This window comes from Antechinus flavipes, chromosome 6 (assembly GCF_016432865.1).
Source record: "Antechinus flavipes isolate AdamAnt ecotype Samford, QLD, Australia chromosome 6, AdamAnt_v2, whole genome shotgun sequence".
Taxonomy (NCBI): domain Eukaryota; kingdom Metazoa; phylum Chordata; class Mammalia; order Dasyuromorphia; family Dasyuridae; genus Antechinus; species Antechinus flavipes.
This window is the reverse complement of record NC_067403.1, coordinates 80205669-80225660: the sequence shown is the minus strand read 5'-3', so window position 1 is coordinate 80225660 and position 19992 is coordinate 80205669. Positions and strand designations below refer to the sequence as shown.

The 19992-nt window shown below is 36.2% G+C and overlaps 1 protein-coding gene across 1 annotated transcript in view; it reads right to left on the bottom strand.

Moving 5' to 3' along the window:
- FHDC1 (FH2 domain containing 1) overlaps positions 1–19992 on the bottom strand; it is a 51834-nt gene that overhangs the window by 23275 nt on the left and 8567 nt on the right. The window contains 3 exon segments of the mRNA XM_051964035.1: positions 6817–6919; positions 7706–7767; positions 18240–18867. Coding sequence (XP_051819995.1) covers positions 6817–6919; positions 7706–7767; positions 18240–18716 — 642 coding nt within the window. The 5' untranslated portion in view covers positions 18717–18867.

Here is a 19992-nt window from a genome sequence, read left to right as displayed (position 1 = left end):
GCATTGTTTCTTTTTTTTAAATCAGTTTTTCATCTATTTCACAAATTCTTACTTTTTCTTACTTCCTGCCAACGCATTTGGAGGCTATCACTATATTTGGGAATTGTCTTCTAAAGGTTTGAAATAAAACCTAATATAATATAAAGTATATTTTGAAAAAAAATTAAGTCAACTATTTCTTTTAAATAATAGGCCAATTTTACAATCTAAGTTGGGCCAGATGGATATTGACTTTTTGAAAATGGAAAAGAAAAAAACAACTTTTCCTGCAATGGGTTAAAAGTTAAATTTCCTCCTAAGCACCAGTTGCCAAGAATAAAGAGGTTGTACCTCTCTATTTCCAAATCCTTTCAATATGTAACCCATTCCTGGTCCTGCTAAGGCATAGAGACATGTCTTCCATATCTAGCCACCAGTGTGTCCTACATATCTGCTTCTCTCCTCTAACCACTCCCTTTTTTCCTTTCTCAATCTCATTTACTAACCCACTCCCATAGCGAAAACATAAGACACAATTAGTACTTCATCTTTATTGGATGAAACACAGCATCTTGTGACTCTGGTCAGAAAAACTAAGCAAATCACTTAACCTCACACTGCAAAGCAGATGCTGGTAGAATGAGTTCAATCTCTGGAAGTACTCTATACTAGGAAAATTCAAGCAACAGCTGAAGAAAAAGCACCACAGCAATAGAACCAGAGTGAACCAGGTTTAAAGGGAACAAACCTATAATTATGCTTAATTTTTTTTATCACTCTTATCAAGAATCTTTTTTAAAAATATACTTTGTTACTCTTGTTTATTTTCCAATATATTCTTCCCCATCCCCCCCAAACATATTTCATAACAAAGAATTTTCTAAAAAAGGAAAAAGACAGTTCAGCAAAAATAATCAATATGTTATAAATTCTGAAAATATATGCAGTGTTCTACGTCCATAGTCCTTCATCTGTAAAAGAAGGAAGTATCATATATCTCTCCTTTGAGGCTGGGCTTGATGATTCTAATTTCATAACATTAATTTTGTAAATTTATTTTTCCATTTATGTTATTGCAGACACTACATGTGTCATCTTCTTGTTTTGCTGACTTCACTTTGCATTTGTTTATATAAATCTCCCTGTGCTTCTCCATATTCATTATTTCTTATAGGACAATAATATTCCATTATATTTATATGTTGTTACTTATCAAGAAATTTTTGCTAAACAAAGCATTACGTTGGCTGAGGACAAGGAGCTTATTTAAGCCATAAATTTAATCTTCTATGAAATACATCTTCAAAACCACAGGATCCTTTGAGAAAAAGACCATACAGGCTATTATGGATGTCCTAACATCTACATTCTCACTCTCTCTTTATTTGAGGAAAGATTAACTAGTCTGGATATAAAAGAAATAAATAATCAAATCTAGTTCCTCAACAACTGAAAGAAAAAGGCTTTTTCCATTCCGTTTTTCTAGCACAGTGAGAAAATTAAATTATCCAAGTGACAGTTATTCATACCAATGTGTTCTGATAGCCAAAGTAGTAGAAAAGCAAGAAGGGAGGTAATGGCTCAAGACACCTTATGACAGGAGTCAAAAGAGATTATTTGAACTCACTAAGCTTGAGTTTCCTAATAGTATCTAGAGGAACAGCTTTGGAGTTCAGAACATCTGGGCTCAAAATCGACTTTGGACACTAATCAACTCCTGATGGAGAAGTGAATTGGTCTGATCATCATGGAAATCAATTTGGAACTATGCCATAGGAATCGTTAGATTGTGCATATTCTCTGATCCAGCAATACAAGCAAATATCCCAAAGAGATCAAAGAATGAGGAAAAGGCCTTATATACCCCAAAATATTTATAGTGCTTCTTTCTAAAGTAGAAAAGAAATTGAGTGGGAGGAAGAGATGACTATACATTGGGGGATGGCTAGACAACTGAATGGAATATTATTGTACTGAAAAATAAATCGCAAAATGGTTTCAGAGAAAACTGCAAAGACCTGAATGAACTGATGCAGAGTAAAGTGAGAACCAGAAGAATAATTTCTATGATGATAAAACTTTTGAAAGACTTGAGAACTCTGATCAATTCAATAAACAATCATGATTCCATAAAACTTATGAGGAAATATATTAATTCCCTTCTAAGAGAGCCGTAATGGACACAAAATGCAGAATGAGACTGATACAGACAATATGCAAATCTATTTTGCTTGACTGCACAAATCTGATTTTTCTAAAATAAGTTATTGTTGATATTTTGTTTCTTCATATGCCCTCTCCTCCCCCTCCCAGAGAACCATTCCATATGACAAATAATATTTTTTTAAGAGGATATGGGGGAAGAAGTCATCATGATTGCCACATTGAAAAACTCTGGAAACATGTAACGATATTTAACACCTGTAGACCTCCCACTCCAAATATGAGTTTATTCTCATATTTCTTCATTTGGACCATATGTATTTATTATAAATATGTGGATTTTCTTTTTCTCTTCAAATGGAAGAATAGGATGGGACAGAGGAAGGGTATAAAGGATAAGGCAGAAAAAAAGCCTTTTTTGAAATACGAAAAAAGAAGGACTGGTTTTCTCAAAACTGAAATTTATTTTATATTGAATCTTCTCTTATGTTCTGCTGTGTATATGGAAATACTTTTTTTTCTCATTTTGTAATAAATTTAAAAGTAATTTTAAAAATTTATCAGAGACAAAGAAAGGAATAGAGTTGGGAAAAAAAATAGTAGGGAGGCTAGGAAAAAAGCCAGGCAGGTAGAGTAATTTTGAAAATTACAGGTTGATCTTATTAAATACTTTTTAAAAAATCATGATAGAGATCTGTAGTTTTATGTACAATCTCTTTTTTGTTCTGCTGTGTACATGAAAATGCTCCTTTTTACTGGATGTTTGTTAAGCCGAGAATAAAAATAAACCTAAAAATATATACAATTTTTAAACTCTGATACATACTAGCTATGAATATGACCTTGGGCAAGCCTAAACTCTCAATGTCTTTAGGCAACTCTGTCAAAGTTTTAAGTTACAGTTGCAGATCTGCATTGTAGAGTTTCCACACTGGAAATTCATTGAAGAGATGAAATCACAAATATGAAAACCAAACTAAAAATGCAGACACTTGTAGTACTTTACATAAAAAATAAAATATTTTGTCGATATTATTCATTCTTAGGATCATAGATTAAAGATAGGTCAGAGACCTCTAAATCCAACTTTCTCATTTTATAGATGAAACAGCAGAGTCACAGTGAAATTAAGCATTTGTCCAAGTCACTTGGCTAGGAAGGTTCTGAACCCAGTTATACCCTCATCCAATACACCACACTGCCTCAGTCAGTTCATTAGTCTTTATTCCACAAATGAACAGATGCCACTGTTAGTTCATTAGTTTTTATTCCATAAATGAACAGATATCACTGTTAATTTATTAGTTTTTATTCCACAAAAGAACATAGATATCAATGTTTCATCACTAACGTGTTCCTTATACATTCCTCAGCTTCTCCATTTGGTACTGCTTCTTTAGACACTTCCCTACCTTCTCCCTGTCTCCCTTATCCATCCTCTGTTCTAGCCTTTCTGGCACCTAATCCTCAGGAGAAGGAGCGGTACGATGTGTTTCTTGTCCTGTGGTGCCAGAAGCCACATGGTAAGGACACCACCCACAAAAACTTGTTCTTGCCCAGACCATCAGTCACCAGGCTTTCACTGCTTCTACTCCCTGCAACAGCACAGATACGCTGGAGTTGTTTAGGGAGGGGAGAAGAAAGGAGGGGAGCTACAGGGAGTCAGCCCAGGGACTGTCAGGGAGTTCCTGATGAAGGAAGCAGCTCACAGTTTGAGAAGGGAGGGTGTGGTGAGCTAGAAGTCCTGTAAACAAGGAGGAGTGTGACAGGGCTTGTCAAGATTGTAAGGCTGATGATCCTGCAGCACCCGGGAAGGTAATGTGGAGGGCTGGCTTATTTCAGAGCTGGGAGGTAATTTAAGAATTCCCAGCCCCTAAGAGGGGCTAATCAGTCATCTGAGGTGAGAAACTGGAGCCAGATGCCCAGGCTCTGAGGCTTAGTCCTTGTGGGGTCTTGGGGAATGCCCTCAGTCTCATTTTCCACATTGGAAAGCAACGGAGCTGGGCTCCATCACCTCACGGGTCCCTTTGGCTCAATCTAAGAGGCAACGACTTTTTGATTCTAGACAACGCTGAGAGTTCTGGGAAGAAAAACCATCTTTAAATAAAATGTTTCTGATAATATTTTTCTTCATTCCCCACTTAAGATTTCTGTAATCTTCAGGCTCTCCAGTAAGCATAACAAATAACAATTGTTCAGTTTTGGGTTTTTTTTTTTAAGTTTTAAAAGTACTTTATACAAATTATTTCATTTGCAGATTTGGAAGTTGAGGCTCAGAAAAGAGAGATAACTACATTTTCATGGTATCAGAGGTGGATTTGAACACAGAATTTCATAACTCAATCTCTTTTTATTTATCTTTGCATCTCATCACTTTCCAACATATTAAAACAATGTCAATGGTCTGATATCTCCATTTCCAGCTCTTTTTCATGTGTTCTCTTGGAAATTCTAGGAGGGCAGAAACTTTCTTGCTTGCTTGTAGTGGTGTCCCCAGCAGTGATCAGAGTGCGTGGAACATACTAAGCCCTTACTTAATATAAGTGATTCATTCATTTAGATGTACTGGAACTTCTGAGTTAAGGATGGATATACAGAAATTTAGTCCTAACTAGGTCACAATTGTGGAAGAAAAGCTGATGGAAAGCTCTGATTTCCTCTAAATATGAGCTGAAATTATAATCAAATCATATGGGTTTTATTTTTTGCCCAAAATAACATGTATTGACATTGAAGTTCTACTGGGATGCCTCACTGAGAGTGTGGTAGTGATCTGGATCTCTCAACAGGTCCTATAAAGGCAACTGGAAAGTCTTCAAGCACAGATAAGGCAATGGGACTATGTCCAAGGCTGACTCTGGCATTCAGGGACCAGACAGCTTAAGATCAGAAAGTCATTTCTAGGAGGCTGAACACCAAGAAATGAATGTTTTGGTAATAGCAGTTCCTGCAATGAGCATGGGACGATTGATATTACGGGAATCCACAATTTTATATGCATCATAACAGAAAGCCACAGACAATCCTGAACTATAAAAATATAAAATAGTTAAGGTCCAATATAACTCATAGCATGACATCTTTAGAGGTCCTTTCACAATCTCAAGATGCTTCACAAATATTAAGCTTTAATAATTATTTGTATTAATTATTGATTTATTGGCTTATTTGTTAATTTGTCTTATCCCATATAAACTGCTCGTTAATTTCCAAGTAGGACTTCTAAGGTACAAAGGAACTACAGATTGTAAAGATGTGTTTAAAATGCCAAGTTACCTAAACATTTTAAACTCTCATTTCCCACTGATCCTAGCAGAAATCATAAATGGGCTGGTTAATAAATTCCTTGGAGAGTCGTTTGCACGAGAAGACAAATAAGAGGATGTGTCATAATTTAGGGAGCATTTTCTCTATCGCTTTGAGCCTATCTCATGGAATTCTAACCACCTAAAAAGTTTGTTAATTTGCTCTACTCTATTCACTCTGAAAAATAATTAAGCTAAACAGTTTGTTACATTGAACTTTCCCCCACTTTTTAGCATTTGGATTGGTGGGTTATTTACAAATAGCTCCATATAAACTTTTTTTCAGTTTCTAAAATGTTTTCTTTTGAGGAAAGCAGAAACCAGGCTGGTGATTTTACTATGTAGGGAATTCCTTAGGACAATCTACAAATTCAGGCTGAGACTTCCATGGAGCTAAGAGTTTCAGAAAGTTTTGCAGGGCACTAAGAGTGACTTGCCCAGAATAAGAGTGTCAGTTGTGAGACTCAAACCCACATCTCTCTGCTTCTGAGCCCAGCCCTTTTTTTACCATTCCACTGTGATTCTCTCAAATATATTTTTCTTTCAGAAAAAAAAAATTGGAAATGGGGTAAAGGAGATCATAATCTGATGAACCAAGGCTAGTCTGTTTTTATGTTATGTTTTAATGTATAATTTGGCGCTTTAAATGCACCTTAACAATCTACTGTTCTTAGGACTAATTTAGAATTCCCCATTATAAATTAAAGAGTAATTTACACGGGGTAAGATTAATATTTGTCAGCCCAGAAGTCAGGAGGACCTGAGTTCAAGTCTGGCCTCATAACACTTCCTAGCTGTGTGACCCTGGGCAAGTCACTTAACCCCAATTGCTGCAGCAAAAAAAAAATAATAATAATAATAATAATATTTGTAAAAGGTCTTGAGATTATAAAAGAAAATCTAAAGGTATTATAGTATAATTTATATTGGAGCTTAAAATATGTTGGGTTTTTGTTGGTAAGAAATGTGGATTTCTTTTAGAGTGCATACATATGCCAAGGTATCCCACCGCATCCAAGGCCACCTCCAGCCATCCTGATGTGTAGCTTGCCCATGGAGCTAGATGGCTCCAGAGGGGAAGATAAGACTGGGACTCTGCCCAGCCATCCCTCACTTAAATCCAATACCCTCGCATTTCATGGCATCGCCCCCTTGATGTCATGGTCCTCTTTGAGGACAAAGGGCAAACAACAAGCAATAATATGCTCTAATCAGCGATCAGCATTCGGTTGGGTGGCTACCATGTACCAGGTACCATGCACCAGTAGCTTTCACTGGGGCAGACGAGAGCTAAGTCTACTTCCATCACGTCAAGAGAGAGTGAATGCAATCATTCCCCACATCCAGAATACATCCAAAACCAATTTACCTCTTCTGACTCCGGCAAAAGCTTAAGAAATTCTCGCAAAGTTTCTGATCCGTAATGTTCACCATTTCCTTGGTGGATATCTTCTACTATGGACTGGGGAGACCTTGAAGAGACAGTGGACCAAATCCCATTTCATGTCTGCTAGTACCAAGAAGAGGTAAAATCCAGGGGAAATAAAAGACAAATACCCCTCTCCCCTGCCCAAACCAAACATACATCCTTTCAAGTCTGCAACCTCCCCATTTTGACAAGCCATTTTGTTATCAATGCTCCCATCAATTGCCAGGGAAACAGCATGACTCTCTCTAATGCAATGCTCAATGTTGCCTTTGCACAGAAAACAATCCACCAGCGACCCGGGGAACCTCAAAGCAGCAACAGCTGTTGTGGGCCTTTATTTTTCCCCTCTTGTGGTGAAAAAGAACATTAAGTTAAAACTTCTTTGGCCTTCCTTACTCAAACTTCATTTATTTATTTGTTTTTGCAGGGTGCTGCAAAGGAAACTAGACTAAAGGCTACCTCTTTTCATTTTAGATAGATCTCCTGCATTCAACAAACTTTGCATCTTTAGTTTCAACATACGTTTAAAGGACAAGGATAACCATAAGCTTGCCAAGCCCCTGACACAGCAGGATCCAAATGGAGCCCCACGATAATTCTTACTGTGTTTAAAGTCACTAGCCTATTTTTTCAGCGGCTAGCCCAGCAGAGTGACATACTCATGCAGCATTCTCAACTAGCCCATCTAAAAGAGAATGAAGAAGCTGAGGGAGAGGAAAGGGATTTTCACTCATTAAAATTTAATCCTTCTGTCACACCCTGGGTTTGAAATTTTCCTTAATAATAGCAGTGCTGTCAACATCCAGTCTAAGCCAACACAAGATCTTACTTTTTGAACTGCTTGAGAAATATTCCAATGTTCATGCACCGTTTTGCATCCAAGACTGAGATCTGGGGGAGAAAAAAACCCACAAGATTATTAGAACAACTCAAAAAAGAAAAAAAAAAGAAATTAAAACCTATCAAACATAAAATTAGTTTTTCAGAAATTTGTAACCAGCGTACAAGTTTGAGGATTGATAGTCTAGACAGCTCTCTTTTACAACATGAAGGATTATCCATTTCTTTAAAAAAAAAAAAAAAAGTGGGGGAAGGGAAAGTGGTCTTTTCTTTGAAACAATACAGCCCACCCACTATTAACAGCCACAATTCGGAAACAGATGTCTTGAGTCTAAGCTATAGTAAGGTTTGAACTAAGAGAGCTAAATTGAATAGTGAAGGTTTGTAATACACAGTGATTTCCAAACTTGGTTGGAAGATAGTCATGAAAATCTTTCAATATTTTAAGGACTATCATGAAATTCTCTGTTTAATCCCTCCTTCCCTCCAAATTAAATTTGCTTTTATTAAAAAAAAAAAATACTTGTCTAATAGTATACTTGGGAAGGAAAGAGAGAAGTATCTCAAAATCCAAAACAATAGTAACTGCAGAAGTTCTAAAAGGGCTGGAAATAATAATATAAGCTACGTTAACATGAAGTGTACTGATTTCTTTCTGCGTTATCATGCTATATTTTCAAAATGCAAACTTCAGCTGCTGCCTGTTTAATATGTCTCCCTCAGGCAGAAATATTTTGAAATACTACAGCTTTCCAGGGTGCTTAAATTCTTCATTTCGACACATTTTTCCTTTGAGGTAAGGTCACTGGTTTGCATTCAGATGCAACACCATAAGTAATTAATTAGATAAGGTTAATCAGATTGGAAAAACAGGCTGAATCAAACTTTTTTTTTTTTTTGGACCAGTCTTTAATTTCTCTAGAAGTAAAAAATTCAGGATGCAGGGAAGAAAGATATAAACTTAAGGGGAAAGCAATTTTTTCCATTTGTTTTTTAATAAAGTGGAGACTTGCTACAAATAAGAATGTTGCTTTAACCCTTTTCCTTTCCAAATGAATGTTATTCATTCTGAACAAAAGAGAATTCAATTACAAACTAAAGTTTCCTGGCTCTGGCAGTGACCTTATGTAGTTCTTTAGGAAGATGCAAAACCACTTTAACCAATGGCTTGTCACTCTTCTTTTATAATGATAATATTTTGCAAGGCTGAAACTCCAATCTCTTGATTTACAACACCAAGGGATTATATTTCATTTTATCACTATCATTCACAATTTATAAAAAGCAACCCCAGATGCTAAAGGGTAGGCAGACTCCTCAGCCCTTCTCCCACCCAGGACTTTGGGGTTGATTTCAGTGTTAAAGAAAGGAGGCACAAGGAAGGAGAGAAAAAGAATAAGAAAGAGGAATTTCTATACCCCATCACAAAAAAAGAGTGTACATGAGGAAGAAAAGAATGGGAACTGAGGATCATATGACCATAAATTCTGGGGAGGAAATGACCTAAGTAAGAGATTATTTTAGATTATCTAGTCCAGGACTGCTTAACCTCATGTCACTACCAGAGATATGAATTCTGTCACCCTCCTCCTCCCCCCCAAAAAAATAAACATTGTGAAATTATGTTATTTAAGCTACTTAAACCTTTACCTAGTGAGTCTGCTACTGGGACCTCTGCAAAGCTGGTTATTGACAGCAAATAAAAACCCTCATGTACAAAAATGTTCACAACAGGAGCATCATTGGTGATAGCCAAATGTTGGAAACAAAGTATGTGCTCAGTTTTCAGGGGATAGTGAAACAATCTGTGCCGTGGATGAAATGGATATTACTATGCTATAAGGAATGATAAATATGAAGAATTCAGGAAGACATAGGAAAATTTATCTGAAATGAGGCAGAATGAAGAAAGGTAACCCAAAAGAATAATATAAATGATGGCTTTAAGAGTATCAACACTTAGGGGCAGCTAGATGGCCCAGTGGATAGAGCACTGGTCCTGAAGTCAGGAGGACCTGAGTTCAACTCTAGCCTCAGAATGTTTCCTAGCTGTGTGACCTTAGGCGAGTCACTTTATCTAAATTGCTTCAGCAAAAATAAAAAATAGAAAGTGTCAACAACTCTAAGATAATTCCAGTAAATGTATGATGGAAAATGACATCCACATCCAGAAAGAGAACTATGGAGACCAAATGAAGTATACTATTTTCACTTTTGTTTGTTTTTCTTTTTCAAGGTTTTTCCTTTTAGTTCTGATTTTTCCCTCACAATATAAGTAATATGGAAATATGTATAATCTATATTGGATTGCTTGCTGTCTTGGGGAAGGAGGAGAGAAGGAGAAGAAATTGTAGCTCAAAGTTTGGAAATGGGGAGAAATGCAGTGGAAAATATAGATAATACAAAAAAATGGAAAAATTAAAATGTTTTTTAAAAACTCAATAAATTAGGGAAGATACTTTGTAGAGATTGTGTTTGATTCTGTAGTGCCTAACATAAATCTATCAACACATTAAATAAAATCACCAAGAAAAACAATTCAAAATGGATTTAAATCCATAAATGATCAAGGAATATGAATGAACAGTTTTCAGAAAAAGAAATAGAAGCTCACAATATTAAAAAAAATTCCAAATCATTAATAATTTGTAACTGCGCAGTTGTTCCAGTTATGTCTTATTCTTGGCCAAGATACTGCACTGGTTTGCCATTTCCTTCTCCAACTCATTTTACAAATGAAGAAATGGAGGCAGACAATGACTTGCCCAGAGTCACACAGCTAGTGTCTGAGGTCATTTTGATCCCAGATCTTCCTGCCTTCAGATCTTGCACTCTGTCCACTGTGAGAAATGCAAATCAAAACAAACTCTGAAGTACTACTTCATAGTCATCAGAGTAGCAAAGATTTTTTTTTAATGATAAATGCTGTAAGAACTATGAGAAAGCAAGTATCTTAATGGTGGAAATATGACCTGGTCCAGTCATTCTGAAAAACAATTTGGAATCATGCCCCAAAAGGTATTAAATTGTCAATATACTTTTTGACTCAGAGATACTACGACTCCCAAAGAAATCAAAGAAAAAAGAAAAAGACATATATACAAAATATTTATAGCAACTCTTTTTGTGGTAGCAAAGAACTAGAAACTGAGAGAGTACTCATCAATTAGGGAATGGCTGAACAAATCACAGTATATGAATGTGATAATATGCTGTTGGGTTGTAAGGAATAATGAAGAGGATGGTTTCAGAAAAAATTTGAGAAAACTTATATGAACCGATGCAAAGTGAAGGAAGAATCAGGAGAACAATTTATACAATGAATGATATAAAGCAAAGACTTAGGAATTCTGATCAACAAAATGAAAACTATAGTTCCAGAGGAATCATGATGAAATAGGCTACCCACTTTCAGAAAGAGAGGTGCTGGGTTCAGATACAGATTGAGATAGAAAGACACATGTAAATATATAGATACAGATGTAGATATAATACATATGTCCTAAAATACAGGCTAACATATATGTGTGTATGTATCTGACATCTATATGTATATATGTATATTAGAGTTCAGATTGAGGCATATATATATGGGGCGGGTGGAGATATGACAGCTAGTTTGAGAATGTTTTGTTTACCTGTCCATGTTGATAATAGGTTTTAATTTTTTTCTCAATGGGGATAGGTCAAAAAGCCTTTCATGATTTCATTAAAATAATTTTTTAAACATATTTTTACTCACTAATATATTTCCATATTGCTTTGTCAGGAAAACATATTTCCTGAGAATTGATTTGCTTCTTTGTTGCACAGAATCTTATACATGATAGATATAAATACTTGCTGAAATACAAGGGATATCACTAGTTGCAGAACTCAACTATGAAAGTGGTTGAAGTGCTTGAAAAAGAGAATGTTACTACCCATGTCAGTAGCGTTAATTCATTTCCCAAATGCTTGACAATCTCCAAGCGAACAGCCTGGAGAGGCAGTGTGGGAACCAGTCCTGTCTTGTGAAGTGGACTCTGACTCCTAAATAATTTTATGACTCTGGGACTTTTACTCACACATGAACCAGTTCAAAAGTTACTACAGAAGTAGCCCCAAACTAAGCAGCTGATATCTGATCAACCCAGAAAATGGGTAGCACAGTAGGAGGTGCCTGAAATCTCCTATTTAATTTAATTTAGCTATACCAAAACCTGAGAGTTATTCATTGCCAAGTGTGAATAAGCCAAACATTTACTATATCTTTATAGTACTATCTGCATAAATTCTTCATTTAGCCCAAATTCTACCAATGGCAAAAGATAAACTCTTCTGGATTAACAGAAATACTACAGATAGAAAAATGGCAGGCTCATTTAATTCCTTCTTAAAGCATTTCAACTGACAGTGATGTATTTCACCTCATTCAACTTGGAGAGAAGCTCCATGATAGGATCAAGCTCCATGATAGGATCAAGTTCCATCTCTGACTCACACTAGCTGTCACTAGGCAAATCACTTCACCTTTCAGTGCTTCTATTAACTAAGACTAGAAATTGCAGAGAAGGTAACTACCTATATTAGTAGAGAAATTTTCCTCATTTGGAAGTTTCACATACAAATAAAATCGCAGGTTCAGAACTTATTCTATAAATGGATAGAAAACCTTTAAGAAGAAATATGGAAGGATATTTTTAACTATACCATAACCAAAGGAGCACTTCATTTTTACTCCATTCCAGCACTTAGCACAATACCTGGCATGCAGTAGGAGCAAAATTATATTTACTGACGGACTGATTTCCATTTGTTAAATGAACTTCCTAGTAATAGTTGAATGTGGTTGCCCTCTTGTATTCTCTTAGATTCTGAAAAACTGATGTAGTACTTCATTTTGTAGTCTGTTGAGTGCAGTTGTACAATTTCTCCAAAAGGTAAATAAAAACTGGAAAATCCAGATCAAGTATAGTTTCAATTTTCCCTTTCCTTAGTTCAAAAATTCTAGACTGAATTTTTGCCCAAGAGTGGTATAAAATGAAATTTGATCATGTAGGATTCCAAGCAACATTGCTAACCACTATACAACATGGGAAAATTAAATGCATTCTCACACAGATCAAGAACCAGTCCTTGTGCAGTATCCTATTTTTAATAGTACAATTGCAACTATTACTTACATGATCAGTTTCAAAATACTTCATTCTTCATAAAAAGTAATCTGAAATATCTTAATAGGTTTTTGTTCTTTTATAAATCCTTATTGTTCTAAAAGGGATGTTCTGGTATTTTTATGCTCTATATTCACTCTTACCATTATTTACAACTACAATCTTTTCTCTTTACTTCCTTTTTTAATCTTTTTCTCATCTTCCTCTCCTCTGCTCTCCTCTTCCCTCCCTCCTATTCTTGGAAAATGCATCTCTTTATTTCTTCCATGTCTGGCCATATATTGGCCACTCCTTATTCTATATGGAAACTTTGATCTGCTCCATTTCCAACCTAGTCCAGGTCATCTCTCCACAAACAGCCATTTGGTTCCATACTCTCCACACAATCCACACATTGCTGCCTGACGGTGCACACCTCTGATCAGCTTGAGCTACCACATCTGGCTATCTATCATCTTTGCTGATGAATTTTCAAACACACAACAAACAGTGTCTCAATACTCATTTTTTCCTACCAAAACATTTTCTAATTTTGAATTTCAGATATACTGTCCTTTCAGTAAGCAATCAAGCTTCTTCAAATTCGAAGTTTTGATAGACTGAAAAAAAAAAAAATCTCCCTTTCTCTCTTTGGAGTATATGTAATTGAACCTATTTGTTATAATTCATAACCTTCTAAAAGTGCAAGCTAACCATCTAATGCTACATATTTTCTGTAGATAGTAATTATGTTTCAGGAAGGATGATCTATCCAAATCTGGTAAAGATGAGCTGTGTTATAATGTGCTGAAATGGTATTTCCAGTTTCAGAATGTCATTTTTCTCAGCATGTCGCTTGGTACAGTGGTTAAGAACTACTGCTTTTCACCTGGACTCGACTTAATAATCCAGCACATGAGAAGGCAGATTTATTGCTGATGGTGATTTTTATTTATCTGGTCAGTTAGTTCCCTATCTTGCAAGATTACAACTTCCACAGCTGTTAAAATAGAACATCTCTCATGAAGAGTAACATAGGAAATGCTTCACCAAAATTGCTAACTGCATGGCTATTAAAGCACGGATCTGAAGCTACCACTTACTAGCTGTGTGACTTGAGCAAGTCACTTTGCCCTAGGTTTCAGTTTCATTTGTAAAAGAAAAATTATGCTAATTAGGAAAGCAAGAGATGGTTTACCTATCAGATCTCTGGAAAAGAGAAGGACTTATAGCTAAAGAAGAACTAGAGAACATTATGAAATACAAAATGGACAACTTTGATTACACTAAACCAAAAAAGGTTTTGCACAAACAAAACCAACACAGCCAAAATTAGAAGGGAAGCACAAAGCTGGAAAATACTAGTTGCAACCAGTGCTTAGATAAAGAGCTCACTTCTAAAATATATGAAGAATTGTGTCAAATCCATAAGAATACAAAGTCATTCCCCAATTGATAAATGGTCAAAAGATATGAACAGACAATTTTCAGATGAAGAAATTAAGGCCATTTATAGTCCTATAAAAAGGTCTAATCACTTTTGATTAGAAAAGTGCAAATTAAAATAACTCCAAGGCATCACCTTACACTTCTCAGATTGGCTAAAATGACAGGAAAAAATGTAGGGATGCACATATAAATTTCTTTAAAAGGGTGTTGGCTCTGATGATCTCTAAAGTCCTTTATAGGTCAAAATCTATAATTCTGTTATTCAAAAAACAAAGTGCATAAAACTTTAATGTATGTGTCACTGGCCATATTTATGGGGAAACTAGTTTTAGAAAGGATCTATAATTTGGCAGCAGCCCCTACTTGTCACTTCTTCAAAGAGTTACTATAAATGGAATATTTGTATCTGACTAAATAATATAATTAAGTTTAGGCCAAATGATGAGTCACTTCTTGTAGTGTTCTTTGACTATACAATCAAGAGCACCATTATCCCTTTTTGAGTACTGCTTTCACTTAAAACCTTGTGGTGAGAGATATTCTGACCGGAGATTTCTTTGACGTAGCTATGGACAACATGAAGTTAAATGACTTGCTTTTGCTAGTATGTGTCAGAAGACATCAGGCAATGGTCTTTCTGACTCCAAGAGCTATTTTTTAATCTGCCACCCTACTCAATTTCACCTTTCACTCAAATTATGACACAATTGTCAAAAAGAAATTAAATGAAAGGAGATTCTCCCTCAATCTGTCTTACAAATGGATGCTTCTACATTGGTTATTACTCTTCCATCTATGACAAATATCCTTTCTTTTCTTCCAATACTGTGGTTCTCTCATTTTTCTCTTCTCAGAACACAAAGGGACAAAAGGATCATGGGCTTCCTCACTTATTTGCTGCTTCTAATGATTCTCACACCCAAAATTAATGAGAAAAAATTTGCTGTTCTTAAGATGCCAATGTAGCTACTAATAGGACCATGATTTTAGAACTGAATATATCTCAAATGAATTTTAATTTACACCAGTAACAAAAAACACAGGCACTGTTGTGTCACAAGCATCAACTTTAAAAGAAACTAGACCATAGACCCTTGGAAGATCATTTGTGGATATAATCTTTGATAGTAGCCCTGGTTCCTAGAGCTTTGATACTGAGAGTGAATTTAAGGGTGATCCATTGAAAGCTTAGATTTTATTTCCTTAAATGCTTGACTTCCTTTTTTCCTGAGTCACCATAGGCTAGAATCAATCAGGACCTTGTGGTAACAATGTTGGCAAGACTCCCATCCACAATGGCCACCACCCAATCTGACTCAACTGGCAGTCACCCTTCAGAAACAATGAAGCACATTCTTGTGATAGTAGTAGCCCCTGTGTCTTCTCCAGCGTTTTTTGCCGATCATGTGCTTCTCTGGGATGTGTACTTTAATTTTAACATGGCACAGATTCAATATTCTAAGTTTTCCTATTGCTCTGGCTAATGAGAGGAGCTAGGGAATGATATGATAAATGCTGAAGGGATCTAGAGGTCCTGTATGCCAAAGTATTTTTGTTTCCCTGACAAAGCATAGGTGAGGGAATTAAAAAGAAATAACTTACTAGTTCTTGCAAAATTAAAGACAATAAAGCAGTCAATCAACATTTATTAAGTGCTACTATGTGCCAGACACTATGTCATAGCTGAGGATATCCAAAAAAGGGCAAACAATGGTCCCTGCCCTCAAGGAGCTTACAATTCAGTGAAAAAGAAAAAGAAATGAAAAAGGATAAGGACTTTAGGAAAGAAATCAAAATTTCTCAGAAATTTCCTAATGTCTAATTTGGTCTGTTAACCTGTATTACTCCAAACCAAAGTCTCTAGATTTTTACTATATGGGTGCTTCTTACAACAATAATGGTCTGCTTAAGTATAAACAGTCACACTTCTGGTAGAGTTTTATAATTTCTAATTTAAGAAAAAATTCTTGACCACAGCAAAAAACGTTAAAAATAATCTTTGGTCCAATGGTTCTATCACTGGGAATAAATCAATAAAGTGTTATTTAAAAATTTAAAAAGAACTATTTATTCAAAGAATTATTCACAGAAGAATTATTTGCAATGAAAGTAACCTACATGTTGAAAAATAAAGGAAAGCTCAAATAACTTGTAGTACATTAACCCAAGGGAATACTATTTTATAATTAAGAACAAGTATGAGATCTCTAAGGAAACCTGAAAAGACCTTGATGAAATGATGCAAAAGAAAACCAGAAACAGGAGAGTAGATACACTATCACAACCGAAGAGAAAAATAAATTAGAATGAATAGACAAAGAATCTTGAGAGAATCCTCGAGAGAGCCTGAAAAGTTATTTGATGTTTTGAAATTAATTTAAATGTCAATAGTTGCAGAGCAAGTGTAATGAGTTGTATTGATACTCAATATTGTTTGTAATAAATCATTTTTTTAAAAACTTTACTCAAGCAGCAGAATCACACAAGAGTTCCCAAGTGAATTATTGGCCTAGTACGGACTTGGCTATAGTAAATTAATGAGTTCCTGAGCCAGAAAGAAAAAAAAAAAGGTTAACTCTGTTTGCCCAAAAATCCAATTAATGCACACTACATCACTCCTGGTGCATTCTCAGGGCCCTACCCAAACCTTATCTTGCTAACCCCATCTCTGACCCATTTTCCTTGTTTACAACAGATAAAAGGTGAAGTGATTTGACATCATCCATTTTTACTCACCATTCCATTTAATAAGTAGAATTCTTCATTCCTTTTTGTGATTAGCTGTGGATTTATGCCTACAATTCCAAATTCTGCATCTGCAACAGATAGCTAAAGGCTGCCATAGTAACTTCTTACTTAAAGTCTTATCCTTTATCATGTTTCTTTCTTAGGCAATTCACCTTTTGTGAGATGCTATTTTCAAATAGCTTCACAATGCCTTACTAAAATTGCCTTCAAGATAGCAACAGAAGTGTAGGGGAGGAAATCCTAAAGTACGTTAAAACGAATGGAAAAGATTGTTTGAATTGCTCCAATGTTTACTGGCACAAAATTTAAGAAGCTGCTACTTGAGATTACTGAGTCAGGGGCTGGGAATGATAAAAACTGAAATAAGATATAGTCCCTGTCCTTGTGAAATTCATGATAGGGAAGAATGACATATGCAAAAAGTCGAATTACAAAGGGATACATGACAGATATGTAAAAAAGGAAGTAAACTAAGTGCTTTATTGCTCTGAGATTTGGGATATTACTGACAAAACCAGAGAAGGCTTCACAGAGGACATGACTGGGAGCAATGGGGCTAACCAATTCTGAAACTGAATCGAAATCGTTTTGATTTCACACAAGGCTAAGAAGTAGTACATTTAAGCTCTAAATTATGATTCTCAATAGAAAAGCACTGTTTCAGGGCAGATAGGTGGTTCAGTGAATAGAGAAAGTAGGAGAACCCGAGTTCAGATCCAGATTCAGACTCTTATTTGCTGTGGGACCCATTGCCAAGAAGAAAAGCACTCTGCAGGAAAGGAAACCATACGTTGGCTACAAGCCACTGGAACACAGAATGTTCTTTCTAGAAGGCACCCCAGAAACCGTCTAGTCAAACTTTCTCATTTTTACAAATTTACAAATTATTGTGATCCCACAGACAAATAAACCAGAACTCCTAACTTCTAAATCCATACTTTTTCCATTAAGTGATGATGCTACAGAGTAGGAGGGCAAAAGCATCACCCCCTACAAAATGAACTTTCCTATCAATGCCTAGAGTCCAGATCACCAGTGGAACCTCAAGGAAGAGCAATCACCTGGCCAAATGTTAGACTTTCCCCAGTAGAATCTTAGAATTATGGCAATTGTTGGAAGAGAGCGTGCTTGTACATCCATGGAGGAAAGGGGGGTTTGGTGGAAGTTTATTCTTCCAGATTCAATCCTTACCTCTTCTTTCGTATCTTTGAAGGAAGCATTTAATGGTCCACCTCTCCTAGAAACCAATGATTTGGTCTCTTCTTGCTGCCCAAAAAGCTCTTCAATGGTCTTTGTATCAATCTGGTATTTCTGCGGCTGTCTGGCAGCAATTGTCCAGATGTTGTTCTTGCCTCGAACTTGCTCTTCTGGAATTGTTTTCCAAAAAAAACTCCTCATTTTCTTTGTCTTACTAAGGTGGCCGTGTCCATTCATATAAGAAGGAGGTAGTCCTGGAGGGGGTGGGGGTACAGGAGGACCCCCTGGCAGGGGTGGAGGGGGAGGAACAAGAGGACACCCATTGTCCGGACATGGCAAGGGTGGAGGGGGTGGTGGTGGGGGTGGTGGAGGTGAGGGTGGAGATGTTTGCCCAATCATTAATCCAGCTGCAGCAGAGAGATCCCCATTTTCTTTTTCACTAGCCAAGAAGACACAATTCATAACATGCATTGTACTGTAGCCTCTGAGGGAAGCAATTTCTTGGCTCTCAAGGAGCAGCTTGAAACATCCAACAATGGAATAGCCACTCCCGTCATACTCTTCCAAACTCTAATCAACTAACCATGAGAAAAGCACAGGTGCTGCCCATCATCTTCCAAACCTGCAGCAATTAAAAAAAAAAAAAAACAGTCAGTGCAAGAAAAGGTTTTAAGACAGCCTCTACCCCACCCCCTCTGTCTCTCTCTGTCTCCATCTCTCTTTCTGTGTGTCTTTGTATGTGTGTGTGTGTGTGTGTGTATGTGTCTCTCTCTCTCTCTCTTTCTCTCTCTCTCTATCACACACACACAGCCATTAGAGGAAAATGTGTGCTCTCCCTAAACTGTTTGTTTGTCACTTAATTTATATCAAAACCCCTGATGAATAACATGTCCCAAAGTACAAAAATATATATAAAATAGGAACAGTAATTCCCTATATGTGAAATGAACTTAAGTCCCTAGGAATGCAGCCAAGGGTGTTGTAATGAATTCCATTTACTCATCCATTACTCCTGATCTTAATCAATCAACAAATAGTTACTGAGTGCCTACTGTGTGGAGGCCCCTATTATTCACCATATGACTTATAATTTACTTATGCTCACCATTTGCTCCAGAATCTTAGGCAAGGTATGTAGGCCTGGGCCTAAAGAAAACATTTGCTTTTCAACTCATCTAGATCACAATTTTCCCAGAATAATTCTTGGAAAACATGGCACCTTTAACTGGCATGCAAAAAGACTGGGTTGGAAAGCTACAAAAACAACAGCCTGGCTTAACTTCCAAAGACCTTATTTTACTTATTCCAAGAGCCCATGCCTTCCCTTCACCCATCCAGGTCTATAAGAATGAAGAAACCCAGGTCTAGTCATGGTTTTTTCACCAAGTAGCCCCTGATAACCTTAAGTTATCTCTTATTTTTCCCTCATCTTTAAAATAATGAACTTAGAACATTCTAGGTCTAAGGTCTCTTCCCATTTTGAGGTTCTTATGATTCAAGGGCATGATTCCACTCTAAATTTTTAATATCCACCAGGATGTTCACCCCTGCCCTCTCCTTTCCAATTAATAGTCAGTATTTAAATACTCAGAAATACGTTAGATACTCAGCTATTTTTAAAAAGATTTTAAAGCAACTATCATTGTTAAGGAACAATGACCCAAAAAATGTTAAGTGATCAGGACACTGATCTCAAGGAGTTTATGTTCTACTTGCAGGGAGAGAGGAGGAGGAGGTAGAAAATGAC